Raw genomic sequence first — 20,227 nt, 5'->3', positions numbered from 1 at the left:
TTTGTGATTCCCTTAAAGGGGGTGGAGAGTTTAGGGAGGGCGTCTATTGCCTCCCAGTCCAGCGACGGAAGGGCTGGGCTCCAGGTGTCTGGTCCACTGCTGGCCACTTCAGAAGCTTGAGGGGGCCTGGCAGCGCAGCGGAGCTCAGCTTTCTCCCCACAGAGGGCCTCCCAGTGGTGGGTGGATGCATGGGTTGGGGCGTGGGAACTCGATTCAGTAGGGTTCCAGAATCTCTCCCCTCCTTGACGGTGGGCAGTGCGCCCTCGTGCTGGTTTCACTGGTGCCTGTGTTAGGCCCAGCCTGCAGCCTGTCCCAACAGCTGTCACCCCAAGGGCTGACCCCAGAGCAGAGGCGGCAACCAGAATCCAGAGAAGGAGCAGGGCCTACAGTGCACTCGAACTCCGAGCTCTGCCCTGCCCCAGCGGGAGGTTTCCCCTGCAGCTGGTCTCATTGTAAAGTGAGGAGGCTGACAGAGTTATCTGTCAGGGGACTTTTCGGCCTCAGCATTTTGGGTTGGAGAGTACCTTACATCTGGTGGGCGAGCTGCGCAACAAACACTCAATCCTCCAAAATCCCTCACTCGATCCTCCAAAAATTTCCCCCAAGTCTCCTGGTTCTGGGCCGCAGGTGCGACATGCCCCATACCCCAAACCCATCTCCCAATTCTGTCCTCCTGAAATCATCTCACCATCCTTCCTGACGCTCTTCAGATAGCGTAGACCAGGACGGTGTCAGTGCCATAGAAGAGCTCACCCAGGTTTTAAAATGAGATGCAGTTAACTGGGGAAGGCGAACCTCTGCCCACCCGTTGGCCTCCCCTCTCTCTTAAATACACCAAAATTGTCTTAAATCTGCAGACTAGGAAAACCTAAAAAACTTGACAGTTGGCTCAATGGGGCTAAAGGTGTGTGTGCCAACGCACGGTGTGGAGGGATGTGGGCGATCGTCGGGAGGCCAAGTTTGGGTGGCAAGACCTGGTGGTATGTTTGTTTGGGAGGGTTGGAGACGGGGACTGTTCGCTGGAGACAGGCACTGTAGCCCCCCTGCCTGGGCACCTGCACCGGCGCAGCTGGACGGGAGTTGTCCAGTCCTAAAGGGGAATATCGGTGGACCAGCCCCGAAAGCCACGGACTTTCCAAGGCACTTCCTTTATTTAATAACCGCAGTAACCTCGGGAAGGGAAAGCGCGAGTGTGATGAAGTTCCGTCTTCAAAGCTTCCCCCGCCCTCGCCTCTCCTCCCACCCGGGCTTTGTTTTGCTCGCCCCTCCGGTGTCCCGCGGGTCTGGGAGAGCCGTTTCCAAGGGAAAACAAATCTGTGAAGTCAAGCAAAACGACCGGGAGGGATTGGCGAGAGCTCGGGCGCAGTCGGGTCCACAGGAGTCGCAAATGAGTGAACAAAGAGATACACGGGGGGCCAGGGACTAGGAGCCTCGACTGGCGGGCTGGTGGGAGAGGAGGGTGCCGGAGTGCGGGGACACGGCGCCCGAAGAGCTCTCATTTCTCCGCTTTCGAAGAGGTTGGGCCAGGCACTCGAGGGGCGAGGGCAGCGGGCAGCCGGTTCCAGGGTCAGGGCCTCGGCTGCAGCTCCCTGTGGTGCTAAGCGTCCGAGGGTCTCCCGCTTTGGCCCCTGCAAAGCCCCGCAGTCTGCGCACATTCCCATGGGGTGGCCCCCGGAACAGCCGGACTACACCTGCTGCACGAGGCGCTGCCGCTGGGAGGTCTTGCGCAGGAGCCTCCTGTAGTCGTAGGGGTTGGCTGCGGAGTTCTTTTCCTCCTGCTCCTGGTTCTCCTGCGCCCAGCACCTGCAGCGAGACCCAGAGTCAGCGGCGCCACGCGACAGCGGCGCCACGCGACAGCGCCGCCCCGCCCACCCAGCTAGGCGGTTCCACTTCTCACACCTCCCACGACTGGCTGACATTTAAGAGCCGCACCCTCAAAACATCAGGATAGTGGCCAAATGCAACCGCCTAATTTTCTCAGAAGGTTTTCAGTGTTCCCCAAGCAGGCGGGGCGGGGGGGGGGGGGGAGGAAGCTGGTGGCTCTGTCTTCAGATGACAACTAGGGAAGGAAGGCCTCAGAACATATAGTTGAGAGAGCTCAGCTTCCCTGTCTGCAAGAACTCACAACCAATAAACTATTTGTTTTAGTACCTTAATTTTCTTTAAACACATTTTGGTCAAGCAGGAAAGTTCAAAGTGCCTAAATAGACAATCGTCGTTTTGCATTTTAAAAACTGCTCAAACAGTTCTCTGCAGCACTCCCGCCACATCTGATCCACCACTGCTAGCTGGGCGCCCAGTCAGCTCTTTCAAGGAGGCTTTTGGGCCACTTTTTCCAGAACCTACCCCTGGTTCTGGAAAAGCCCTGGAAAGCCTCCCAGCTTTACCTTCAGATTCAGCAACTTGCCTGAGGAAGAAGGTGCTTCCTAACGCAGCTACACAGAGGTATTCATTTACTTATGCCTACTGACTGTTAGCCGTCAGTGTAGGCTATAGGGGAACTAAAGTCCCCAGGCTCATGGACTTTAATCTAGTATGGGAGAGGACCACAGACAACCTTCATGTGCCACGTGGTGAGAGGGGCAATGCAGACAAGTAAGGCAGGCTAATGAGATAAGACCGATGTGGTATACAAGCAATTACGTTGAGGGTGACCAGGAAAGGCCTCTCTGATAAGGTGACATTTGAGAAGAGACCTGAAGGGAAGAGGAGGGGTGGGGCAGGCAGATCTCTTAGGGAAGAACAGTCATTCCAGGGCAATGGGTCAACAGGTATAAAGGTCCTAAGACTACAGTGTGTATATTGTGTTCTTGGAATGACAAGGAGGCCATTGTGGCTTGAGCAAGGATTCAGAACAGGAGGAATGAAGGGACAACTGGCAGATAATTGAGTGCTTTGGGACCATGGCAAGGATCTGAATTTTACTTAGAGCTAGACAGACATTGGAGAGGTATGAGTGGAGGAATGGTTCATTAAAGGATATGGTTGCTAGAGTAAGTAAAGTAAGGAGGTCTGTTATAAGATATTGCAATGGTCCCAGCCAGACTGATAGCAGCTTGGATGAGGCTTACAGAAGAGGAAAGAACCGATCAGGTTTGAAAGAGTTTGCTGATACATTGGATGTGGGGTGTAAATGAAAGGGATCAAGAAGGTCTCCAAGGTTTTTGGCTTAAAACTGGAAGGATAAAGTTGCCATTTAATGAGAAGGGAAAGGTTATAAGAGGAGTATATTGGGGGGAATAAATATTTTGGTTTTGGTTTTGCAAAGTTTGAGATTTTCATTAGATAGTCAAGAGAAGATGATGAATAGGCAGTTGGATATATAAATCCTAATCCGGACTAGAGATTTCAGTTTAGGAATTTTGGGTACAGAGCTTATATTTAAGGTCATGACAGTATGTGTTGATAAAGCAAAGGACTGGGACACTCTCATGAGGAGAGGTCCATGAAATGAGGAGATATCAGCAAAGAAGAATGAAAGGAGCAGCCTATGAGGTAGGAGGTAAATCAAAGGAAGTACTGTCCTAGAGGCCAACATAGAAAATGAAGAAAATTTCAAAAGAAAAAATGAGAAATGCTTCTGATGGGACAAGATAAGGATTGAGAGTAGATCATGGTATATGGCAGAATTGAGATAATCTTTGACCTTGGTAAGGCCCGTTTCAGTGGTGTGGTGGGGAGGGAATCCTGTGTGCAGTGGCCCATGAGGAATGGGAAGCAAGAACATTGAGGAAGAAGGACTGCTCTCACAGAACTCTTTTTTGCTATCATCAAGAGCAGGAACATGGGGCTTGGAAGGGGGAATGGATCCAAGGTGTTTTTTTTATGATGGGTCCAACTGCATCAGTTCACAGACTATCGTAAATGGTGCCGTAAAGAGGACAAACACTCAAGATGCAGAAGAGGGAGGGGACAGCTGCAGGACAATGTTCTTGATAGATGGAAGGACCTGGATTCAGGGAAAAACAGGAATGTCTGGCCTTAGATAGGATGACAGATGTCCTCCATAGTAAGCTGAGGGAAGTCTACAGGCAAGTAGTAGATTTGGCGGTGGCAGTGTGTGTCTGTTCTCTATTATTTCCCAGTAATGTAGGAAAGAAGGTGAAAGCAAGGAGGTTTTGAAGGTTTGAGGAGAGAGGAAGGGGTCTGAAAGAGTGGACTGGGAAAGTGGCACAGCGGAATTTTAGGGAAATATTGCAAAATAACTCTAAGGGCTTGCTCCTGGTGTGCGCTCATGTAACTTGAGTGAGATTTGGTTGTGTTTTTCTCTAGCCATGTACAGCTGTGTAGGTGCAGGGATGGATTGGGTAGAAAGTTGGGTTTACCCAGTGCTGGGGTTTGTTGGTTGACTATAACTGAGGGAGAAAAGGGTCACTGAAGGTATATGCAAAGCAGTGAAAATAATAATGAAAGGATAGGGCTAGACTTCTGCTTGTAGATGAACATGCTGTTATTCTGGTCCATTCTGAATAGGGAATTGTTAAAAAAAAGACACCTTTGAAAAGGTCTTTAGGGCATCTTGAGCTCAGCAGATATTTGACCAGGAAGGTCTTGGGTAGCATCATCATGGGCATCTACGGGGCAGGTGATCGATCATTCTTCTCTGATTAACTGACTTGAATTCTCATGCCTATTCAGCTCATTTCTGCTATGAGAATATTGAGTATCAACCCTCTGCTAGGTACACCAGACACATTATCTCGAATTCTAAGGACAGCTTGGCAAGACCTGAGGTTCTCCTTAGCCTTGATCTGCATATGAGGAAACAGACCAGTTCTACCTGATAGAGCACGTGAGGAGTGGAGTGAGGGTTCAAATCCACGGCCACACCACTCAGATCTCATACTTTCCCCACTGTATTCCTCTGTCTCTTTGCTGCTGGTGCTTCCTTCATGATTTTCCTATCTCTTAACCAAGGCACTCTTGTTCCAGTTTATTCCCCCCGCCCCCTTTACCATCCTCGCTGTAGCTCCTTGTTATAATGACAACCTGGCTATGCCTTCAAAACCCCACCTCTCTCATTATTGCTCAACACAGACCCCACTAAGACCCACCTTCGGAGGACAGGAGGGGACATCAGTTCTCTTGTCTTCTAATGACGTTCTCTAATCACTACCTGCTACTGCTTTTACTCATTTAAAATCCAGGAGACTCTCAACTTCATCACTGCTGTGGTCCCTGATTCCCAGACCCACTCATACCTTCCTGGGTGACATTAGTACCTGGTGTACACGTGTGTGCACATATTCAATATAGGGTATGTAAAGTATTATCAGAATAATATACTTATAGGTATATAAAATAATATACTTATTTATATATAAGATATATATTTATCACAATTTAATGTATATAATGATTATATATATATTCTTTCTGCAATAATATCTTCCAATATAAGTCTCATGCCAAGTTTCTCTGTCCCCCAAATGTCTTTTAGAGCTATTTTTTTGTTTTTTATTTTCTATTTTGTTTGTTTGTTTTAGAAGTAGAATTCAGTGATTCATCAGGTATATACCACACCCAGTGCTCATTACATCAATTGTTTTCTATTTTAAATCCAAGATCCCATCAAAGTTTACTTAGGGCACTTGTAGTTTTATCTTTTTAGTCTTCCTTAGCTCAGAAAAATCCGCTCTTGGAATTACCTTGTTTGATCATTTACTCTCTCTCTGGAGTCAAGCTCCTTGGTAATAAGGATGGCTTTGTGTGCCCCGCTGTCCACGCCTTCCTCAAGCGCACAGCACAGGGCTTTGAATGTGGAGGCAATAGAATAGTGATCCAAGTTGCTGACTTGAAACTCCAAAAGGCCTGTGTTCAAATCATGGTTCCTTCACTTTCTATCTGGGAGACTTTGCAGTCATTAAACGTTGTCGACTTAGCGTCCTCATCTCTAATATGGAGCGCTAAGAGGTACTGCCTCACAAGTTTGCTGTGAGGGTTAAATAGCTGAGCAGCATAGTGTCCAGGCCAAAGGAAGCACTCAGCCAATGGAAGCTTCTAGCACTCTCAGTCTAGTGAGTATTAACTACACATCCACAGACATCGCTGGAACCCCAGGCTGTATTTCAGGGACATAATGCTTTTATAGCAGATGTGTGTCTGTCGTTGGGGGAAGCAGAAAAAGAATATACTAGAGAGGAGGCAGATTGGGTTGTTAAAATGGGAAGCAGGTAAGTCAATGGAAAACAATTTGACCAAGAAATGAAAAACCTTGGATTTTAGTTCACTAATGCAATGTGTAGCTTGGGGCCAGTCACTTAATCTTTCTGAGCACTTGTGCAGAACCCTGTGACTAGACTAAATTCTCAGCTGCACCAGTATGTTACAGGTCTTGACCTCAAGATGCAAGACACACATCTCCTTTTGGAGACAAGGGACAGAAATCAAATAGATTATGGAAAACCAAATAAAGATGAAGAGAGCCACCATCCATGGAACCTCTCCCCAATGCCACACGTCCTTCCCATTTTGCTTAATCTCTATGACAATGTGGTGAGACAGTTATGAGTGAATCCTTTTCCAGATGTGGAAACAAGCCTTGACAGGTCTTGTACTATGAGCAAGGTCCCTCAACTACCAAGTGGCAAGTACCTACTCCAATTCTAAGACCCACTGACTCTAAAACCTCTTGTCTTAACTACCAGGTCATACTGTATAAAAGAGATGGGGAGGGTTGTGAGTGCCCAAGGCTCACGGGAGCTTGACTTAGGATTTTGGAAGAACAGCTTCCCAAAGGCTGTCATTACTTCCTTGTATACCACATTTCCATTTTACTTTGTGCCCTCAATTTCAGAAATTCACAAAGAATTTTTTTTTGGTGGAAAAAATTCCCAAAGCAGTAAGTAAGCTACAAGTGGTCTAAGTGAGATATTTCGTGTCAAAGAAAGTTAGAGGTGAACTGAGAAATCAAGTCCAAAACATGCACTTCGGGGCACCTGGGTAGCTCAGTCAGTTCAGTGTCTGCCTTCCGCTCAGCTCATGATCTCCAGGTCCTGGGATCAAGCGCCGCATCAGGCTCCCTGCTCAGCAGGGAGTCTGCTTTGCTCTCTGTCTCTCCCCCTTTGCACCTCCCTACCGCTCATTCTCTCTCTCAAATAAATAAATAAAATCTTCTAAACCCTCCCCAAATCCCACATATTTCTATGTGAATCTCTCTTCCAGATATTATTTTGGTCTGAATGTCATGGATTCTGAGAAATTACGCAGCATAACTGGGAAGCCAATAAGAGTTTAAGATTACCCTGGTAGAACTTAAACACAGATCTTGGATGTGGTTTATTGCTTGTAATCAGTATGACCATTTAATTTATCATCCGAAGTGAGGTATTTCTTAAATTAAAAAAATTTTTTAAAAGATTTGTTTATTTATTTGAAAGAGAGAGAGAGAGTGCGTGCATATGCAAGTTGGGGAAGGGGCAGAGGGAGAGAATCTTCAAGCAGACTCCCAGCTGAGCACAGAACCCAATAGCCCATGGGATCATGACTTGAGCTGAAATCAAGAGCCACCCAGGTACCCCTAAAGTGAGCTACTTTTAAGAGAGGGTGCTATTAACATGACACCAAGAAAATAGATATGAAACTGGGTTGTCTGAACACCTACCATAATCCTTGAGTTTACTTTTAAACAACACATCTGTCTTAAGAGGCAGTATTCAGTGAAGAGTATTTTGCTCTAGTCCAAACAAACACAATGGCAGTGCTTTAGAAACGGAACTGGGAGTAAACTGTGGAGAAGGCTCGTTCTTTAGGAGGTCGCTTATTACCTTTCGTTAGCATTAAAACCTTGATGCTGGTGTTCTCCCTGCTGTCTTCCTTCTCTTAAACCAGAGTTATGTTCCTTTGGTGCTGAATGACTGGGCAAAAGTTCCTTATAATAGAAATCTTCCAGGTCTAATAATTTTCCCTGACTGTAAATAAACACATAAACACATCATAGTTTCAGCCTACTTTCTTACTCAATCTTACAGGATAGTGGTTTTCTTCTTTTATCTTGTATAATTTAGGAATAGCACACCCACGCCAACAGAAACAAGAGGAGTCTTGGAATGCATACAACAGTATAAACCATAAGTTAAAGAGAAAAAACGAAACCTTCATCTCCCACCTTTACGAGAACATTAGCTGCTAGAGCAGGTTTTCCTGGCTTCATCTCATTCACCTTGGCACAAAACTAGAAGCTGCTAGACAGCCAGTGACTGCAAAGTTCTTGTTTGGCCAGTCTAGGGCAGGTTCACAACTGACCCTTGGGCCAGTCTGAGAAAAGCTAACCTTTAGGTGCCAACACACAGCATCTTCCAATTTTCTCAGCCATCCGTTAAGTACACTGATGACAGTGTTTCATGATCTCACCTTACTTCCTTCGTAGGTTACTTTCTGTCTTCTCCTCATGGTTGGCCTATAGTTGGCTAATTTTTGTGCTAAATTTTAATTCCTGCACATGATATACACACAGGTGTGTGTGTGACCATCTTAATTCTTGGATTTACCCATACTAGTTCTGGTTCCTGTGGTGCTCAGTCCCTGTAGTCTGATGGGACTTCATACTAGGTAAACAGGTAGAGGTCTGGAAGAAGACCACATGTTACAGTGTTTCTGGGGCAAAGTGCTTTTCCAGTGACAGATACCGATTTACAAATGAACTTTCAGAATGCCACTGATGCATAAGTCAAGTGCTCAGTGTCCACTGGTGCTTAATAGAAGAACCCTCGATTGTTCTTAGCACTCTCTGGAAGTCAGTTAATTGCCATAGGCTTTAACATTAAAATGTAAGAATACTGGTGGGCTGAAACGTTGCAGGAAAAAGGGACTAGTGTGAGTCTAAGCTGCCACAGACAACACAAACCTTATTTCCTGACAGATCCATAAACAGTACAAGGAATGAGATTTAACATGTGTTGAAGAACAAAAAGCAAAGGAGTTTGGGGAAAGAAAGTTCAGGGACACAAGCATGTTCAAACTGTCCAATCAAAACCATGTCAATGGACAAAGAAAAGCAAATTCCCTATTGGGACAATACAATTCATTCATAAACTATTTGAGCTCTTAAGGTATGCCTTGCGCTGTGCTAGCTCAATATATTTCTAATAGGTAAGGTGATCTTCTAAATTACACATAAAGCATATGTTTATAAAATAAGTAAGTATATTGAGAGGTTGCTACTTTCCAAATCTATCCACATAAGAAAGACGATTTTTTTAAAAGGTGATTTTCAATTGTAATTTGAACATATGGAATTATATTTTGGTTTGATGACACTGAAATCTAGAAATAATAATTTACCTATCTTTCCTTGGTCTTCGTTTTTCTTCTTGGATTGACTTCTAAAGGGAACAGAAAAAAATTAAAAATCAATATAATAATAGAACTAAAATAATGTAATCAATAGAAAATAATTGATATATTTATTATAATCTTAACATATAAATATATTTGTTCCTATAAAGCCAACTTAGAAAGAAGCAAGTGGATACAGTGTTTTAAAAATCGAATGAAATACAATTCACTCAAAATTTGCCAATTATGAATTTGTGATTATATTTTACCAGGCCTGGACTGTAATTAATCTTTGCATTCCATGTCAAAAAAAGAGTTTACTGCATAGTGGCCAGTATATACAAGATTACCTAAGGTCCATCTACCTACCAATGAGAAAACATGTATCAGAATTCCTGGAAAACCCATCTATGACACATAAAGCTGTGAGTTAGGTAGGTTGATTCCCGTTTCTGTGTCACTGTTGTCCACTGGCAAAGCAGACGAGTGGACAGTAAAGGCAGGTGTAAAAGAATGGAAGTGTGACTTCACTAACCCATAGAAGACCATTTATGGCATAAAAGTAAGAGCACAGATGATATATGTGTTCATTTGCAAAATTTTCTCCCAGTTGAGAACTTGGTGTATCAAGGCACAAATTTTAATATGTAAGCCTGGACTTAATTAGATACATTTTAATCAAGACCTCAGTCTGAACTCTAAGGAAAGGTACTTCATTTTACCTTACACATAAAGCAATATCACCTTTTGAATTGTAACACCAGTAATGTGTTTCATTATGTGTGCCAGTGCAAGGTATCTGGACTCCCCTATTAACATGTTGCAAGGGCCTGCCTGACTGAGACAACAAATAGCACTCACCTTGAACAAGCTAAAGATACTGCAATATGAAAATATTAAGTCGCACCATAAAAATGCAAGACAACAAAAATGGCAAATAACAATTGTTTGTAAATATTGAGGGTTGTCCCTAGTATTTTTAGGCACACTAAATCATTTATTTTTCTTATGATTTATCATTGGTAATACACTAAAACGTCAGATGAGTCAAACAGTTCATAGTTTCATCTCTTCTTGGTTGGTATTTTAGTGGGTGGAAGAGGTAGAAGGGAATGCTTCAATGTATCAAATCTGGGAGCGGACTATTTAAGAAGTAACCACGTCAGGGCAGGAGACCAATTACATCCCTGTCCTCCTTCCTATTTTCTATTACAGTCTTGATCCAATGCTCTGGGCCAGGAGATGCTCACAAATAATTATACTGCCACTGCCATAGGTACAATGGCCCCCAAGTGAATGATCTCTGCACCCCAGGTGGTGTTTTTTAGGGTTGTTGTTGTCCTAATATGACAAAGGTCCTGTCTCCTTGATCCATTATCTGAAAATATGTCCCTTGTTCTTGGTAAACATTTTCTATAACCCAAAGTTATGCTTAACTTTGGTTATGCAATAGTATGGCATTCTCTTGAGTGATGGAGATCCCCTTTACACCACCACGAATCAAATAACCTTCTGGCCCTGAATTCTGAACCTGGAGATGACCCCTTTTTATTCAGGGTCTGCATTTCCCTCTGGGAGGTGGTGTATATAATTTGATTCTCAGTTACAGGAATTCTTAGTAGAGGGAATACCATTCAGGCTTATGCTTATATTTCACTCTTGGCTGTGCTAGAATATTCTAGTGAATTATCACTCGATACTATATTTTTTCTAAAAATCATTTAAGGTGGTTTACCATGGAAGCAATTACACAAGCAAGGTAATAAAGTGGAAATTGTAAATAAGGAATAAAGAGGCCAAAAGTATTAGGATGGAGCCTTATGTTTGTCCCTCAGTGTCCTGGCAGCTGGGGCCAAAAGGGACACACGAAACTGCACTCTTCATCTTGAAGATGGAAGCAAATTGTCCCTCAAGGGAGATACTAACTTTATCACCTGAAGTTATATTAGTGGCATTTATTTAAAACAAACAATGTTTTCAACAATAATTCTGAAATGACAAATCACTAACTTGAAATCTGAAATGAAAATAAAGAAGCAAATGTCCAGTGGCAGTTTCTTGCAGAGCTAGAGTAAAGAAGGGAGTGTGAGAAGGAGATAAAGATGGCGCAAGGAGCAGATGTTCTGGGAGGCTATTTCTTGAGGAGGTCTTTGGAAGAGGGAGGACTTTGCTTATAGGAACCCTGTCCTCAGTCAGCTACACTACAAACCCTCCTCAGAATTTTAAAATTCATATCTGTCACATTATGGTGGACACAATCTTATATTCCTTTTAGAAATACACGAACACTTTATTTACTTAGATGGCTTCACAAGGGTCAAGAAGGAGCTAAAAGGTAGAAGGAAAAAAACCACATCCCAACAGCTAAACTACCTATTCCTCTTACCTACTTACTAGTTTAGGGAAAGTATTAGAGAATAATAAAACCGGAAGGACCTTTAGTTGCTCAGTTTTGGAGGGAACTGTGGGCCATCACTTCTGCTGATGGCTGCACAGCTGAGTACCAGAATCAACAGGGTGTGTGTGCTCAGTTCACTCTGATTTTGGACACAAAAATAGCAATGTTTCAGGGGCACCTGCGTGGCTCAGTCAGTTAAGCATTAACTCTTAATTTTGGCTCAGGTCATGATCTCAGGGTCCAGAGATTGAGCCCCGTGTGGGGCTCCCTGCTCCATGGAGTCTGCTTCTCTCTCTTTCCTCCATTCCCTCTGCCCTTCCCCCTGCTCATACTCATGCCTTTCTCTCTACAATAAACAAATCTTCAACAAAGTAGCAATGTTTCCTAGATGTAAGAGATTAAGAGCCTCATATCATAGAAGAGAGCTGGTATTGGTTTCCAGTAGTCAGAATGACCATGGAAAGAAGGGACCTTCAAGGAGAAACAAGAACTATAGGAAAAGGTGAAGCAATGGGGCACAGAGCTCTTTGTGTGGGGAGGGGCAGGAGCTTGAATCCCATGGCTCAGTAGAGGGGCTGTAACTGCTAGTGAGTCCCTGCCTTCACAGAGCACGTAGTCTGGAGTGGAGAGGCAGACAGGAGGAGAGAACATGTATATTTCTTCATCTCTGAAGAAAATGAATCAGGGCCAGGAGAATACAGAGAGATGGGATGCTACCTTGTAAATCTAAATAAATACAACCATTTTCCCCTCAGTGGCCTTGGGTCATGAAGAAAAGGTTTACAGTGCGTAGTATAATTTAGAAAGAGTATCATGAAAACCATTTAAAATTACAGGAAGTGTTTTTGTTTTTGAAACACAGATCTTTTATTATGTGTGAATCATGAATTCATGTTCCTCCTTCAATTCAAATGCTTTATCGGAAGCTTCTATAATGCATAATCTTCACTTATCGCATACCTCATTCCCTAGAGCCACATTCCTTGTGTCTGTGGGTGTCTCTGTGTGGTCTGGTTGTCTCTTATATGAGGAGGGAGTTAGGCATGGCAGTTTTGGGGGCGTTTCCAATGCCATAACCATTGCTTTCTTTTTTAGGAACTATATCCGAATCTTTGCTTCATTTTACTCAACAGAAATGAGGTGCTTGGTTTGTATTTTATGTCTTCTCTTTTTTGGATACAGTTGGTCATACTACATATAATAAAGAATACAACTCTTCTAAAGTCTTGAAATTTATAGATCGCATAATCCCGTCCTAATCTCATTCCATCCTCTGGAAGAAGTGGACCATGGTGCTCTCCATCAGTAAGCCACTCAAGATGGCCCAAAGGACAGCTTTCAGTTGATCTTCAGGGTCAATTTAATTGTCTGAAAATTTGATTTAAGGACAAATACTGTAAGGAGTCTGGGGAACAGGAGTGTGTCATCATGTACCCAAATGACAGCTAGAAGCAGTAAGAGTTTTCCACAGCTAGATAATAATAATACTAATAATGCTTTCAACAACAAAATGAAGTTGAGTTTTTTTTTTTCTTCCCTGCTGTCATTGTTTGTTCTACCCATAGGAAAGTAAAAATGCCAACCAAAAAAGGCAGTTTGTTCCAGAGAAGCAATTGCAAACATGTTGGAGAAATCCCATTTCTTGGTATATCTGATGAAATCGTCAGGTTCAATGTTCTGGTTTGAATCTTGCAGCCACCCCCACCTTAGGAATGCTTCACAAAGCAAACAAATGTGCAGAATTTTTCCTGCACATTTGTTTTAGTATTGAAAAGAAGATGCCTCTAAGGCCTGGGCTTTGCATAAAATAGCATTAATCAAGATGATAACAGGATCATACTTGATACATTCTGTCTACAGGTTTTATGGCAGGATTTGCCAATGGTTACCCACAGTTACCATCTTGGTACAACTCCTTGGCCCCCTGGTTGCATTCAATGCACTTGTACTGGCAGGAGGCCAAAGCATCCGTGGCAATGGCTGCCTCCCCCTCTGTGCTCCCCTTGCCCGGTGGTTACCATTCCACCTACTGGAGACCACTTCCATGCAATTACAGCCAACCTAAAGTTCCAGAAAGTGTTTTCCTGGTTAAAGCATGTGGGTCCCACATCTAGAGCTATAGATTCCACTCAGCGTCATGCCCCAAATTTGGGTAAGGACCAGATAAAGATGACCATGTAGTATGTTGTTGCTTATACTAATATCCTGGGTTTCTGTGCTTTATTTGTCATGGAAGTCACAGATTTCAAGACTTAGGGTTATAAAAAGAATTCAAGTCCTTAATAGTTGAAGAGGTATTAAGCCCTCTACATTGATTTAAAAAAAGAGTAACAGGAAGGCAAAGTCAACTTCTGGAGGGCAGGGACTCAACTGTGAGGGTCAGGATCTGCTGCATGATTCCCCGTGAACAGGCCGTGGTCGGTAACAGGAACTGCACCTTATTTCAATCTCTTATCAGCTCTCATGTCGAGAGTGGCCTCCGTTGTTGAAGCCTTCACAGTCAGTGGTCATTTTGACTGCAGTTAATAAAGGTCACTGAGCACCATTTTCCACTTCCATTCAGGTTTAAGAGGGAATGTCTGGTAATTTCTAATCTTGTTCTCTGCTCTTCTTTCCGTTTCACCACATAAACACATGGCAGGCTATGAGCTTCCTTTTGGGATGGGCAGTGTAGAAAAAAGTCTGTTTTCAAGATTTTCATAACGTAAGAGTCAAATGGAGCTACCTGGAACTTCTGCTTCCTTGATTTACTTCTGATTGTATTTTGCTCACACTGCTCTATGCTTGTCTGTACCACAAATATTTATTGCACGCCGACTATGTGTCAAGCTAAACGCAACAGGCAAACTCCTTGACCTCATGGAACCCACCTCGGTCACTCTTTGGCGGGATACAGTGTGGTGACATGGATGTGTGGACTGCTTCGGGAGGACAAAGGAAGAGCTCCTTTGGGATGTGGGAGTATCAGGAAGGCTTCCTGAAGAAAAAGACATCGAGGCTAGGGTATTTTGTCCCCATAAGGTGAGAACAGAAAAAGGAAGTGGTTCTGGGCTGAGAACAGAGCATGTCCAGGGACAACTGCCTACTGACAACGTGAAACTCGGGTACAGGTTAACGAGAGGGAATGGCTGGAGAGGAGAGAAAAAAGGGGTGAATGAATGTCAGGAGGTGAGGCCAGGAAGGTAGGGAGGGCCCTGGTGTTGACCAGCACAGGACACTAGGAAGTCATTACGAGGTTTTCCATCAGAGGGTGGTGCGACCAGATGTTAATTTTAGAAACCCAACTGTACAGTATGACAGATGCATTAACGAGAAGGGACTAAAACAAGAGAACTGAGAGGGAGGACAGATGCAGAAATATCAACTGGGAATGCTGGGCACATGGTGTGGAGAGAAACAGAAATTCAGGAGATATTTGAGAGATAAGTTTTGGATATGAGATGAGAAAGGGGATGGGTCAGGACTTTATTCTGATTGCTGTTTTGTAAAAAGAGCTGGTCGTTCATTCACAGGGACCATGTGTCACACATTTCTATTTATATGAAATGTTCAGAACATAGATTATAGACTAGTGGTTGCCTAGGGCTGGAGGGAGGGGTTGGGGAATGACTGTTAATGGGTATGGAGTTTCTTTTTGGGGTGATTAAAATATTCTAAAGCTGATTATGGTGATGGCTGTACAACTCTGAATATAATGAAAGCCATTTTATTATATATTTTAGGTGGGCGAATTGTATGGTATATGACATATCTCAGTAAAGCTGTGTGTGTGTGTGTGTGTGTGTGTGTGTGTGCATATCCATGTACAGTATGTAAGACAAACACTAGCCAGTTTGAGATCTGAGTGTAGAGCTTGAAAGAGATCTGGCCAGAGGCGAAGATTTGGGAATCGGTAGTAACTGAGGTCATGAGATTGTCCAAAGGTAATGAGAGGAGAAGAGCGGCTAAGGTTGAGAGCTAGGGAACACCAATGTGGAAGGGGAGCCTCCAAAGACACTGGAGAGAAATCCCCAAAAAGAAGAGAGGACTAGGAGGCTGTTTGACTTGGAAATCAAGCGGGAGCTCTATTTTCTGCCGAAAAGCTAGGAAAAATTCCAAAGGATGGGAAGCATTCTCTGGGTGTGGAGGGAGAATCCTTCCTCTCTCCTTGTGGCAGTGGGGGTGGAAGAGGGAATAAGCATGGCAGAGGGAAGGATCAGCAGGTGCAAACGTCTAAGGGATGTGAGAGGAGAAAGCCATGGCTGTTGGGATTTCCGGCAGTTAGCTCTGGCTAGAGGACATGGGGCCCGGAGAAGGGGTTGACAAGTAGTCCTGAGGCCCATGAGGAGGGCCCCCAGCATCTGGACTTCATGCTGAAGGAACTGCTGGGCTCTCAGAGGCATCAGCAAGGGAGGAACACTCTCACAAGATGGTCTAGAGAAACATTCTGGTAGAGGCTGGAGACGCCAAGATTGGCGGCCTGAAATATTCTAAGTGAAGTGAGGAACGAAGGTGGTTTAGAGTGTTGCCGCTGGGGTCGGAGACATGGCACTCATGGGAGTGAGCCTCGGCCAGGAGAAGCCCTGCTTTAGGCAACAGATTGGATGTCAGGAATCAGAGAGAGGGCAAGATCCAGGACGATTCCCAGGTTCTTGGTCCGGGTCACCAGTGGATGATGGTGGCATTTCACGGAGAGCAGGAGCAGGAGAGGAAGCGCAGGCTGGCAGGTTGCACACGGGGAGTAAGCAGGAGCTGTGCAGTAACCTCTTCCTGCACATAGCTAACGACCTGAGCATAGCTGATGACCCCAGCAGCTTTGGGGTACCTATCTGGGTCTGAGGCCTGACCAGTGAGAGGAGGACACCACCTGAAGGGCTCTTCATAGGATTACATGTCACAGTGTGTGTGAACACCCCTCTTTCTAGGCCTGGAATTTAAAAGGTGCTTAAGTAAATGTCTCTTTCTTCCTCTTTCCCTTTCTTCTTTTTCTTAAGCTCGCCCTTTGACCAGAGGTGGCTCTCTGGAGAGCTCCTGTGAACAACCGCTTCTCTTTCTGGGTTGGTATTTGCATCTCAGATCAACGAATGCACGCTCAGAGAAGACTGTGGTAGGACGGGGGGTTTGCAGGACTGTGGGGGCAGGCAGGGGTGTTAGTGGATGCTATGGCTCCCATCTGGTAGTAAGAGTGAGCCACTTACATGTAGCAGGTAATAGTATGTGGAGTCCTCAGGGCTATTTAATGTTTTGGGTTTCCGGGGCCGTCTTGGGGGTCTCAATATTTTTGGCTCTTCTTCTTTAGAGATACCTACGAGAAAGGTGATCATAAACAAGCATTCAATTAAAAGGATGGTTATCAAGCAATGTGTTCTTTTGGGGAAAATAAGAAATTATATACATACAACTGGGGCTCAAGCTGGGAGAAAGAGGAAAGACCTTTGTTCCCCCAACCAACCCTTGTCATATCCCTCGCCACACATTCCTTCTGACTGGTGGTCTGGGGCTTTGACAGATAAGGGAAAGGAAAGAAGGGGAAGAAAAGAAATGCATAGTTTGGTAATGTGGGAAGAACATACAGAAATTCAGAGGATGATGGGGGGAGGAGTTGAAGCTACTAGAAAATTCTTCAAAAGGGGTATTATGACAAACATTTAAAGAAGAGTTAATACCTGCTCTTCTCAAACTATTCCAATACATAGAAAAGGAAGGAGAATTTTCAAATTCATTCTATGAGGCCAGTATTACCCTGAGAGCAAAACTGGATAAAGACATCACAGGTAAGAAGAACTACAGGCCAGTATCTCTGATGAACAGAGATGCGGAAATACTCCACAAAGTACTAGCAAGTCGAACCCGACAATACATTGAAGAAAATCACTCAGTACCATCAACCCAGGGATTTATTCCTGGGGTTGCGTGGGTGGTTCACTAGTCATGAATCAATCAACATGATACATCACATTAATAAAAGAAAGGGTAAGAACCCATATGATCATTTAAATAGATAAAGAACAGCTGACAAGGTACACATGTATTCATGATAAAAACCCTCAACAAAGTAGGTTTTGAGGGCACATACCTGAACATAATAAAGGCCATTTATGAAAAACTCATAGCTAATATCCTTGATGGGGAAAAACTGAGAGTTTTCCTCCAAAGTCAGGAAGAAGACAGGGATGTACATTCTCACCACTTGTATTCAACATGGTCCTGGAGGTCTTAGCCTCAGCATCAGACAACAAAAAAAAAATAAAAGGCATCTAAATTGGCAAAGAAGTAGTAAGACTTTCACTCTTTGCAAGGTGACAGGATACCCTACATAGAAAACCCAAAAGACTCTGCTAAAAACATGCTGGACCTGATAATTCCATAAAGTCTCAGGATGCAAACTCAATGCACAGAAATCCATCCAAGCTGTGCTCCATCCAATCTCTACTTCAAGGACCATCTCCTAATTTGTGCCCAAAGAACAACACTGCTCATTTGCAGGCTTGACTCTCTGCTAAATGTAGAACCTCAAGCTATTAGGGTCTTCAGACCTGGCTTTAAAAACCTCTACCAAGAAAGAATAAAGTTTGTTGTTGTCTTCTGCTCTTTTTTCAATGTAGCCAAGTTCTTAAAGCTGCAGCAGCATCGTTAGTTTCTGACGTTCTGTGTACCGGGTTGGTAGTGCTCGTCACATGTGGCTTTACATTTACAGAGCCAATGGGCATCTCAGCAAGTATTTGTGTTTGTCATGATTCATGACCACTGCATCTCCTGACTGCTTTTGTGCAGAAATGTCGGTTCAATGGATACATCAAGACCAAGATCAAGATCATCAAGATACATCAAGACCAAGATCAAGATCAAGATCAGGGTGGGAACAGGGTAGGGGTGCTTATTGGAGAATGACTTACATTCAACTTACATCTGACCATACGTTTGTTGGCTGGACTTTAAAGGCAATAATAGATCATGACTTTGTGTAATAACGGGGAAGGAATGATTCCTCATCTACATGTAGAAATACACAGAGAAACTGAATTTCTCCAAACCATACTAACCAACTCAAGTCAAATAGAATCAAATCAGTGAAAATCTCTACTATGTGTAAATAACCACGACTGGTAGTGCAAAGCAGTTTCAACCAGGATAGAGACTCGAAGTTGTCTAACTTTCTAGTCTCATGCCCAGTCCACCAGGTGAACATGTTTATCACAATGACATTCATATTCTCACATAATCTAGCTCAATCATTTCAGAATCTATGAGAAACTGCTGGATGGCAAAGATAGATCAGCGAGCTGGGAGTACTTTATAGACATGTAATGCGTGGAACAATCAGAGACAACCCCAGAAATCTTCCCAGTACATTCTTTTTTTTAATAAGAACAAAGAAAATGAGATCTTTGTTAAGAAGACCCTGTTAACAGAGATCAGTGATAGAAGGGTGAAAGCCCTTTCCCAACTAATCTCTGGAGATTTGTCTCCTGTTCTCTCTCTCCGTTCCTCTCTACAGGGATAGAAAAAGGAGTGGAGGGAATCCAAGTATCTGAGCCCTTTTGGATCCTGTCCTAGATTTTTACAAACACCAGGAAAGATGATAAAAGCCAGCACAAATAGTGGTCTTTTAGTTTTTTCATTCTCCTGCTTATCATCTCCCAGTGCTTATTAAACAGCATCTATGGCTCTTTCAAAAAGTCTCATCATTGTAAAATGTTTTGGTTTTATCCTCTTGCGTTATTCATTTGAATCTGAATGGGAAGAAACAAACATATGATATGAAGATATTGTTTTTAGAAGCATGAAACTGCCCTGTGACTAAATTTTAACTTGACTTTACTTACTTATTTTTAAAAGGTTTTATTTATTTATTTGAGAGACCGATACATATAGATATATAGAGAGAAAGAGAAAGAGAGAGAGAGAGAGAGAGAGAGAGCAGGAGCAGGGGCAGCAGCCCAGGGAGAGGAAGAAGCAGACTCTCTACTGAGCAGAAAGCCCGATGTGAGACTTGATCCCAGGACCCTGAGATCATGGTCTGAGCTGAAAGCAGATACTTAACCAACTGAGCCACCCAGGTGCCCTAACTTGATTTTAATGTTAAAGTCTGAATTAAAATATCAGGGTTTTACTATTGTAACAGAAGTTAATTAAGCAGAAGGTGGTAAAGAATCTGAATAAAGGCCAGGAGAGTGGAAAACAAAACCAGTTCTGGCAATAAAGAGAGACCCGCTCTTATCTCCACTGTCTCATCAAAGGTTCTCCCATTCAATCTCGTTTCTATTACCCAGACTATTGAAACTGCCTTCTACAAAGTCAAGGGTGACCACTTTATTGACATATACAAAGGCCCTTTATCTGCCCCTCAATGGCTGACTTCATCATTTAACATTATCAACCGCCCCTGACCTTCATGACTGAGGGTGAGATTTCGGAGGGGCGATCCCTTATCTGATTTATCTTCATATTCCTGGCACTTAAGGACATGCTTGACATACAGTCAGTGCTTAATAAAATGTTGCTGGATGAGCAACTCCTCTCTTTGTTCCTTGCACTTTCCACAGTGGACTCCATACTGAAGAGCTTCCGGAT

At 43.7% G+C, this 20,227-nt stretch overlaps 1 protein-coding gene and 1 pseudogene across 5 annotated transcripts in view; both read right to left on the bottom strand.

Annotated features, from left to right (window-relative positions):
• Positions 1 to 1,129: 1,129 nt before the first annotated feature.
• Positions 1,130 to 20,227, bottom strand: part of MYO3A (myosin IIIA) — a 241,353-nt gene continuing 222,255 nt past the window's right edge. For 3 of the 4 annotated variants that reach the window (XM_082740863.1, XM_082740866.1, XM_082740864.1), the window contains 4 exons: positions 16,852 to 16,958; positions 9,283 to 9,323; positions 7,767 to 7,910; positions 1,130 to 1,803 (listed from right to left, as the gene is read on the bottom strand). In XM_082740863.1, the coding sequence (XP_082596989.1) occupies positions 1,686 to 1,803; positions 7,767 to 7,910; positions 9,283 to 9,323; positions 16,852 to 16,958 (410 nt within the window). In that variant the 3' untranslated portion in view covers positions 1,130 to 1,685. The remainder of the gene's footprint in view (positions 1,804 to 7,766; positions 7,911 to 9,282; positions 9,324 to 16,851; positions 16,959 to 20,227) is intronic. The other variant, XM_082740865.1, reaches the window with a different exon arrangement.
• Positions 12,766 to 14,667, bottom strand: LOC309868869 (protein ARV1 pseudogene; annotated as a pseudogene). The gene is made up of 2 exons: positions 14,545 to 14,667; positions 12,766 to 13,676 (listed from the first exon to the last, which is right to left on the bottom strand). The product of its transcript is annotated as a protein ARV1 pseudogene (transcript).

This window comes from Mustela nivalis (genome assembly GCF_964662115.1).
Source record: "Mustela nivalis genome assembly, chromosome: 7".
NCBI lineage: Eukaryota > Metazoa > Chordata > Mammalia > Carnivora > Mustelidae > Mustela > Mustela nivalis.
Note: the sequence above shows the minus strand (reverse complement) of the source record. Positions and strands in the feature narration are given on the sequence as shown.